Genomic DNA, 9,823 nt, shown 5'->3' on the forward strand with positions numbered 1-9,823 from the left:
ATTTGAACCATAAATAATTAATTTCACATTATTTTACTATTACAAGAATATAAATTTTAAAAAATACCTGTATATATAATCCTAATAATACATTTAAAAGATGCTCCAAAAACTTACTTTTGTTACTTTTTGTCAAAATTTTAACTGTGTTAGATTGATTAAAGACATAATTACTTAATATTCTAACAAATTTATTGTACAATAACTTGATACAAAATAACTTATCCTCTAATTTAAAAGTACTAAAAAAATGACAATTTTTTATATAAGAAAAAAAACCACTCAACCTTTTTTTCTTGTCGTTATTCACCTGAGAATTTTTTCTGTTTCCCAAAAAACGTTAAGTCAATTAGTACCAACACAACAATAACAGTAACAAAATCTAAAACTAGTAATCATATAATAATCACTCATTTTAATGACACACTTTCCACTTAGAACCTTTAATTAATAATTTCACCTTTTTGTTCCTTTGTTGACAACCTTAATCTTCACCCTTTTAACAACACTTTCCACTCTCTCTCTTCTTCTTCTTCTGTCTCCATCTTCCATCTCAAGCTTCCACCAAACACAATCCATTTACACTTCTTTCTCAATGCAACAACAACAAGAACAAAGCTTTTTGAACTCAGTTTCACATCTATATCATCATGATCTTCAGCATGGAACAACAACAAAAACATGTTCTTTTGCTACTATTACTTTTGATGTTAACACTGTGCTGTGTTGTTCTCACTGAAACTGACCCTTCAGATGTAAAGGTTCTAAACCAGTTCAGAAACGGTCTCAAGAACCCTGAGCTCTTACCATGGCCTGAAAATGGTGGAGACCCATGTGGAAACCCTCCATGGAAGTACATCTTCTGCAATGGCAAAAGGGTATCTCAGATTCAAGCTAAAAACTTGAACTTGATTGGTCCTTTGCCTCAAAGCTTCAACCAGCTCACAATGCTTGAGAATCTTGGTCTTCAGAACAACAAGCTCAATGGCCCTTTACCTTCTTTCAGTGGTTTGAAGATGTTAAAGTTTGCATTTTTGAACCACAATGAGTTTGATTCAATCCCTTATGATTTCTTTGAAGGACTTGAGAGTCTTGAGGTTTTAGCATTGGATTACAATGTTAACTTCAATGCAAGCAATGGTGGTTGGAAATTCCCTTTGACTTTGCAAGGGTCAACACAATTGACCAATGTTTCTTGCATGAGTTGCAACATGGTTGGTCCAATTCCTGAGTTCTTGGGTAGCATGGTGTCTCTTTCTGTGCTGCAGCTTTCAGGGAATAACTTATCTGGCGCGATTCCGGCGAGTTTTAAAGGAATTGGGTTGCAGATTCTGTGGTTGAATAACCAAGATGGTGGTGGTCTTGATGGTACTATTGATGTGTTTGCAACAATGGTTTCTCTCACAAGTTTGTGGCTTCATGGTAACAATTTCAAAGGGACTATTCCTAAGAACATTGGTGACTTGGCTTCTCTGAAGGATCTTAATCTCAATGGTAACCAACTTGTTGGGGTAATTCCTGATTCTTTAGCTAAATTGCAATTGGAACATTTGGATTTGAACAATAACCATTTAATGGGTCCAACCCCAAAATTTGTAACACCTAAAGTTACTTTTGATTCCAATAATTTTTGTGAAACAAAACCTGGGGTTTCATGTTCCTATGAGGTTATGGCACTGATTGAGTTTCTTAGTGGGTTGGATTACCCTTTAAATCTTGTTAATTCATGGATTGGTGATAATCCTTGTGAAGGTCCATGGTTAGGAATAAAGTGCAATGCAAATGGGAAAGTTTCTATGATTATTTTGTCTAAGTTTAATTTCAGTGGTACTCTTAGTCCTTCTGTTGCGAAATTGGATTCTCTTGTTGAAATCAGATTAGGGGGTAACAAAATCAGTGGTGTGGTTCCTAGTAATTGGACTAGTTTGAGATCACTGAAATTGTTGGATCTAAGTGGCAACAACATTTCAGGTCCATTGCCAAGTTTTGATAAGAGTTTGAAGATTGTTACTGATGGGAATCCTCTGTTGATGAATCATAGTAACTCCTCACAAGCTCCCTCCTCCTCCTCCTCCTCCTCCTCCTCCTCATCATCATCATCATCATCATCATCATCATCATCATCATCATCTGTTAATAAGCCAAATCCATCTTCTGGAAGGGGCGAACTTTCTTCGGTTGATACTCCAACAGCACCATCAAATTCCAACTCTGGCAGTTCTCTTGAATTGAAGAATCCCAAAAGAAAGAACTTGGTGTTGATTGTGACCCCAATTGTAGGTATTGTTGCTGCAATTATTCTGCTTATTCCAATTTATCTGTATTGTTTCAAAGGGAGAAATGAAGCCTCCAAGGGTTCAAGTTCATTAGTAGTTCACCCTAGAGATCCATCTGATTCAGACAATGTGGTAAAGGTTGTTGTTGCTAGCAATGGCAATGGAAGAAGCATTTCCACAGTTTCAGCAAGTGGTTCTGGGAACCTAAACACCAGTGGAAATGCAGTGTCTCATGTAATTGAAGCTGGAAATCTTGTAATATCGGTTCAAGTCCTTCGAGGCATTACCAAGAATTTCGCGCCTGAGAATGAGCTCGGCCGGGGTGGATTCGGGGGTGTTTACAAGGGAGAATTGGATGATGGGACTAAAATTGCAGTGAAGAGAATGGAGGCTGGTGTGATAAGCAGAAAAGCCTTAGATGAGTTCCAGTCTGAAATCGCAGTTCTTTCGAAAGTCCGGCACCGGAATTTGGTGTCTCTTTTGGGCTATTCAGTAGAAGGGACAGAGAGACTACTAGTCTATGAGTATATGCCACAAGGTGCTCTCAGTAAGCATCTTTTCCAATGGAAGAGCTTGCAATTGGAACCACTTTCGTGGAAGCGAAGGCTTAACATTGCATTGGATGTTGCTAGAGGAATGGAGTATCTTCATACTCTTGCTCACCAAAGCTTCATTCATAGAGATCTTAAGTCATCAAATATTTTGCTTGGTGATGACTTCAGAGCAAAGGTCTCAGATTTTGGACTTGTTAAGCTTGCTCCGGATGGCAAAAAATCTGTAGTGACTCGGCTTGCTGGAACATTCGGATACTTGGCACCAGAATATGCAGGTGATTTGTTTTTTCATAACTCCTTTATAGAATTAATAGAGCCATTGACCTTGTATTATAGTATATATGTCTAAATATGTGGTTGTTCTTTCAGAAATTAGTAACTAATGAAGACATTAATCAATTTTATTCATCTTTAGTGATACTTTTAGAACTTCTACTGTCCTCATTTATTTGCTACATTCATAAATATTCATGGTTCTGTTTTTGTTTTGTTGATTCTTTTTATATGTTTCAGTGACCGGAAAAATCACTACAAAAGCAGATGTTTTCAGTTTTGGTGTTGTTCTGATGGAGCTACTGACCGGATTGACAGCACTCGATGAGGACCGGCCGGAGGAAAGCCAGTACTTGGCAGCATGGTTCTGGAATATAAAATCAGATAAGGAGAAACTTATGAATGCTATTGACCCTGCACTCGAAAAACAGGACGAAACCTTTGAGAGCATTTCCATCATTGCTGAGTTAGCTGGCCATTGCACTGCCAGGGAACCAAACCAGCGGCCGGATATGGGGTATGCCGTGAGCATTCTGGCACCGCTCGTTGAGAAATGGAAACCGATTGATGATGAAACTGAAGAGTATTGTGGCATAGACTATAGTTTACCCCTTAACCAAATGGTGAAGGGGTGGCAAGAGATGGAAGGAAAGGATTTAAGCCATGTGGACTTACAAGACAGCAAGAGTAGTATTCCGGCAAGGCCTACTGGATTCGCCGATTCTTTTACGTCCGCGGATGGCCGGTGAAACAAATGGTATGTTGGTTTCCTGAATGCATATTGTTGTCCATTTTCTTGTTCTCAATGTGATCTCTTGCCAAATGTTGAGTTCAAATGTTGTGTATAATAAGCTTTGGAAAGTTCCATATGTATGCATTGTAATTTTTTAATTTTGATGGCTTTAAGTGTTGTTTATTGTAGATAGTGATTAGTGAGCTTTGATCAATGGTAATGCTTGTTAATTATGTAAAATGGTTTTGTTTGGGGTTTGGTTTTGTACCATAAGAACAAAGAAACCTTTCAGTATGTTGTAAAATATATAATCATTCATGTATTTTATCTTATAGCTTATATAAACTTTTGGAATAAATAGTTTCATGACATGTTATCGAAACTTTTAGAGTAAATGCCTTTTTCGGTCCTTAACCATTTGTCCGATGGACTTCGCACCCCCTAAGAAATCTAAAAACCCAAACAAATCGGTCTCTATCTAGTTTGATATATGTACGTTCCAGTCCCTGGTTAGGGATCGGAAAGAGCATTTACTCAAAGTAGATAGGGACTCGAACGTACATATATCAAAGTAGATAGAGACCGATTTGGGTTTCTAGATTTCTTAGGAGGTGGGAAGTCCATCGGGCAAATGGTTAGGAACCGGAAAGGACAATTACTCAAACTTTTATGACCAAAAGGCGTAGAATTCGACTATAACTTCTTCAAATTTGCAACTTTTTGTTTGATTTAAGATTGGATAGCTTAGAGTTATCCATACAAGTGTAAGTATATGTTCATTTTTTTTTTCTCTATATTATTGTAGGGACAAGGTTCCATGAACCAATCAATAAATCATTCAAAGTAGTTTGTCTTTCTCAATTGTTCTGATATGATCCAAACACACCACAGTTTTGGAATATAGTTATTTAAAGAGGGAAAGTAGACAAAAATAACAGCTTCAAAGACTCATTATTATGAATAAGGCAATGGAGGAGGAACCATTTTGGTGGGGGCAATCTAGTGTGAAAACAAATTTAGTGTTTGTGACATCATTAGCCATTTTTATTACACAGCTTCTAGCACTGTGCTAGAGATTCCATGTGGTAAATTTATTAAATGAATTTGGATTTTTTTATTGTCTTTTTCTCCTCTTCTTACACAGTGTATTAGATATTTTTTTTTCTTGTCAAATGATATTTTCTGTGACTAATTCTTTTAAAAACGAAAATTCTTCTAAAAATGAGTAATTTACTACTAGAAGTTTTACCCACCTATGTAACCGTTAGAAATCAAATCTCTTCATTAGATGCTTGTAAATTTCATTTAACCCCCAACTATGTTATGTCTCTTGATTAGAAAATATAGTTGATATTTACTATTATTAATAGAATTTAATTTTGATACACTGACAGTACAAAACGTCTTATACAGTCGTAGAACCATATTCGTTTTTTTTACGACTATTCAATCGGTCAATGTGAAAGGTAATTATTTTTATTGATGTATTATTGCGTAATTGAATGCACGTGTAAAACTATCTTACACTGACAATACATCAAAATTAAATTCTTATTAATAATGTCCAAATCTTTTGAGACTTATTTCTTTATTTTTAGTATTTTTTATTTTCAAAATTTTGTGGAAAAAAAAAACAGTGATAATCATAAAATTTTTGTTTATTGTTTTTACCTTCTTCTTTTTTTATAATTTTTTTAAAATAAAAAATATTAAAAATAAAAAATAAAAACGTAAACTAAACCCATCCTTAATTTATGACTAGGAAATAATAAAAGACTCTAAAATTTCAGTTATTTGTGAACTACATTAGGTAGTATATCATGTATAGATGTGGCATGGAAATAAATTGAACGAGTTGCCAAATTAAGATGGCAACAAATTGTGGGGTCATTTCTCTTCTTCTCACATTGGAATATTTGAAATCATGTGACACCTGTGGCCTAAGGTTATCAGTGTGCTGTAAATTTAATAATAGGAAGCCTCATAAAGTAAAGAAAGAACAAAACCATTCATCATATCATGAGCAATAAACTTATAATAATGCATTTTCTTGTTTAGTATTGCAATGTACAAAAATGGAAAAAAATGATCACTTTGAGACAAATTCACTTAGTTGGCCTCATCACATGGAAAATTATTGCATGATGCCTCACATTCTAAGCTCTTAGTTGGTGTTTCTTTGTACCTTTGTTTTATTGACGACATGAATAATCATACAAAAAAATAAATATGATTGTACCACTGTATTAATACATTAAAATTAAATTCTATATATAATGTGATCTATTTGCTGTTAGTATGTTAATTGTTACTATAGATCAATTATTTGCATTTAGGTTTGACCAAATATATTTGCAATATATGTAACAAATTTCATTCGTCATTTACGATATATTTACATAAGAATATTAAGCACCTGTTATTTTATTTTAAGTATGTCTATTAAAGTTTCTCCATAGAGAAATATACTGCCGTATTGTGAATTATGCATTATGCTTGAGGTTCAATTTTATTTACTTGGATTAAATGGCATGTTGAATAAAGCTTGGTCTAGATTCATTGACACGTTTAAAATAACATGGTTGCACACAAAATAATATCCGAATATATTCAAAACTCGTTTAATTGTAACAAATTAGAGTTTGTAACATAAGCTTGTATGTCTTGATTGTTAAATAATAAATAAATTTTCTGAAAAAAAAAAAAAAAAATTGTTACTATCTAATACAATTATTAACTTTTTTTTTTTTAATTTCACTCCATCCAAAAATGAGTTTAACCAAGATAATCTGAAAATAAATATCTTTCAACAACCCACTTCATGGTTGGAGACATATCATAAACCATCAAAATTCTATTAAAAAATGAAAACTTTGGATGGTGTTCTGGATTCGGTCTCCGGATCTCCAACGACCTCGCTAGGACCTGGTCTTCCGGATTCAGACTTTGACTGCAGTTTGAAGTTTAAACTGATTTAAATTCAAATATTTTTATTATTTTAGCCAATGAAATAAAATAAAATGATAGCATAAACTATATTAAAGAAGCCTCATAGATATGTTATATATTTTTAAGAGAAAGTTTAGGAGCAGTATTTTCATTGAAATTTGACCAGCACTTAATTATAAAAAAAATAAATAATTTTATATTATTAAATGTCATCTCACACCACTAAAAATATTGATAATAACTAATTAATTACTATATATTACAAATTTTGTTAACCTCTTAACATTCTTTTATTTTTAATTCTCACTTATACCTTTTAAATCTATCTTGATTTAAACGTTAGAGTATATTTGTAAGTATCAATCCGTATGAACGAAGTCATGTACAGATGTCAATCTTTTCTTAATATCCTTCGTCGTACAAAAATACTACAATTCATAATACATGACATTATATTATAATTGAAGTAATTTTTAATAGCATTCGCACAACTATCTGGCTAAACAGCAGCCACCTTAGATATCATTATAATCCATAAAAATCAATTACCTCTAATCGCATTAAGAAATTTTGTTGCTATTCTCCGATGTTACAATTGTTAACCATCTCACTTTACCAAACAGGTTATTCAATTTGTTACTTAAATACAAAAAAGATGGCCTCAATTTCCAGGAAAAACAAACAAATATCCCAAAATATCCCCCCAAAATACGGAGACATATGGTATCATTTCATCTATCTTTTTGGCCTGTAACATAAATCTTTATTAATTAAAATCACATATGGTTTAAATTTTTACCGTGTCAAATTCTTTAATAGAATTCAGATACCCAATAAATTTATTTTTGATTCCTCGGATAAATACCGTGCGATTATGTTAGAAAAATTTAACTCAATTTGAAGAGTTATTTTGCAAGTCATATAATATTTTTTATGAATTTAAAAATACTTATTAAACACAATTTTATAGAGAATTCAGTTAACTTTATAACTAACTTTGAACCAAAGGGATAATGGTGGCTTGAGATATTTACAAAATATTATTAGTATGTCAGAAGAATAATTTGTCGTAATATATGAACTTGTAACAGATTTATCTAATTGAATTTGAATTTGATTTTGTAATAAATTCAAAGAATAAAACTAATTTTCTTATTTTTTCACATAGTTAAATATTATTTAAATCTAATAAATATAGAATGAGTTATATTTAAATATAATTTCAAATAATTATTTAATATTGACTGAAAAAATTAAGTTCCTATTTAATTAAAGGTGAAAACTAGTGTAGTCGACTTCACGTGAGAATCGTTAGATAATTTGACTGATTTAACTAAATTTTTATCTAACGACTCTCTCAACTATCAACTTCACGTAAAATCGACTGCAGCTAAATTTTTGCCTTAATTAAATTCGAGTTTGACCAGTTCTCCTGTCCAACATGAAAATTAGGATTTGATGATAATTGAAAATTAGGATTCAATAAACTTAGCTTACCTTATAGACTCTAGTTAACTAGTTTAGTATCAGTTCAAAAATTTTGAAATGTCACACATTTACGGATCTACCCCTAAAACAGTAAGACCCATACTTCATTGCTACCCTATAAATAGAGCGCCATAAAACCCTCTCTTTCTTCACACTCTCTCCGTTCGCTAAACAAAATTAAAGAAGCGCTAACGATATGAACGAAATGTTAGCCGGCGGGATCCGCCACTACCCCGTCGTCTACAGCGACGGAGAGAGAGAAGTCAACGTCGGAACAGTCTCCGTTGACCCGGCCGAAATCTCCTTCAAGCGCCTGCTTCGCCACCTCAGCAACAAGGTCGGTATTCCGTCGGAAGATCTCATCGTCTACCTCTCCTCCGCCGACAGCGGCCGGAAAGTTCTTCTCTTCGAAAAGCTCGATCTCTCCCTCGTCTTACCTAGCGACCGCTCCGGCGAGCATTACTTCCACGTCGTCAAGCGCCTCACGAAAGGCTCAGCAAAGAAGAACGCGGCGAGCGTCGTCAAGAAGAAACGGCGGGTGGATCCAGTTCGCGCCGCCATGGAAGCACTCCAGGAGTTACGTGTAAGGGCGATTTCAGCGAAGGCGCCTCTGTACATGGAGGAAGAGTTGGAGGAAGAGTTGAGGAAGAGGGATCTTTTCATTGAAAAGAGAGGTTTATTGACGAACATGGCGATCAACGACAACGTGAAAATTCCGAAGAAAGAATCCAATGGTTGCGCCGTGGAGAGAAGCGACGGTGCTCGCGAAGGAAGAGGAATCTTGAAGATTTGCAGAGTGTGTCAAAGAGCAAGGATGACAGGAATCGGCGATGGCGGTTTTCATCCTTGCGTATACGACAAGATAATTCAAGGGTTCCGCCAGTCACGGTGGGGACCGATTTCTCCGTCGCCGGTAAGGAATTTTGACAAAGATCTCTTTGATGAAGATTTTCTTTCATCTGTTATGGAATTGGAGAAACTTATCAGAAAAGAAATGAAAGAAATGAAAGAAATGAGCAGTGATCTTATGCGGTGTGACATACTGTAAGGTAAATAAAAATGTAAAAACTATAAAGGTCTGTGGTAACCATAGAGATGAACATAGTCAAATATAATCGCTTATATATATATAGATAGTTTTGTCAATGTAGTTTATGTTATGATAATGTGGATGTTAGAAAGAGAGTGTTTCAATTTGTTAATTAGGGTTGTTTTACGTGGAGATTATAGATTTTTAGGGTTTTGTTTTTAGGTTTCTTTCAATGTGAGATAGAGATTGGAACTTTGAAATTTGGGTTAGATTGATTTGGTGATGAATTGTTTTAGACTTTGAGAAATTTTGCAGTAGCTCTTCTTTAATTTTCTATGTGAATTGCATGATCAATTATTAGATGTTAAGAAGTGTGATCCATAATTTCATGAGATAAGACTTGTATGCCTGATTTAGGAGTTGTGATCCTACTATGGAAGCTTTGGATTTTGATTGTGATCAGCAAAGATATATAATTGTTAGGGTGTGAAAGAAAAGATATTAGGATTTTGTTTCTCAT

The 9,823-nt window shown here is 34.1% G+C and overlaps 2 protein-coding genes across 3 annotated transcripts; both read left to right on the forward strand.

Moving 5' to 3' along the window:
• Positions 456-5,013, forward strand: LOC107626348 (receptor-like kinase TMK3). 2 transcript variants are annotated; one of them, XM_021116668.1, is made up of 3 exons: positions 456-3,105; positions 3,344-3,860; positions 4,642-5,013. In XM_021116668.1, exons 1-2 carry the CDS (start codon positions 651-653, stop codon positions 3,850-3,852), a joined length of 2,964 nt encoding a protein of 987 aa, XP_020972327.1. In that variant the 5' UTR covers positions 456-650; the 3' UTR covers positions 3,853-3,860; positions 4,642-5,013. The 2 variants fall into 2 exon arrangements, with proteins under 2 accessions (XP_020972327.1, XP_016184699.1); XM_016329213.2 differs by lacking the exon at positions 4,642-5,013 and having other exon boundaries at positions 3,344-4,170.
• LOC110268205 lies at positions 8,420-9,596 on the forward strand. The gene has a single exon (XM_021114103.1). It carries the CDS (start codon positions 8,470-8,472, stop codon positions 9,319-9,321), a length of 852 nt encoding a protein of 283 aa, XP_020969762.1. The 5' UTR covers positions 8,420-8,469; the 3' UTR covers positions 9,322-9,596.

This window comes from Arachis ipaensis, chromosome B02 (genome assembly GCF_000816755.2).
Source record: "Arachis ipaensis cultivar K30076 chromosome B02, Araip1.1, whole genome shotgun sequence".
Taxonomy (NCBI): domain Eukaryota; kingdom Viridiplantae; phylum Streptophyta; class Magnoliopsida; order Fabales; family Fabaceae; genus Arachis; species Arachis ipaensis.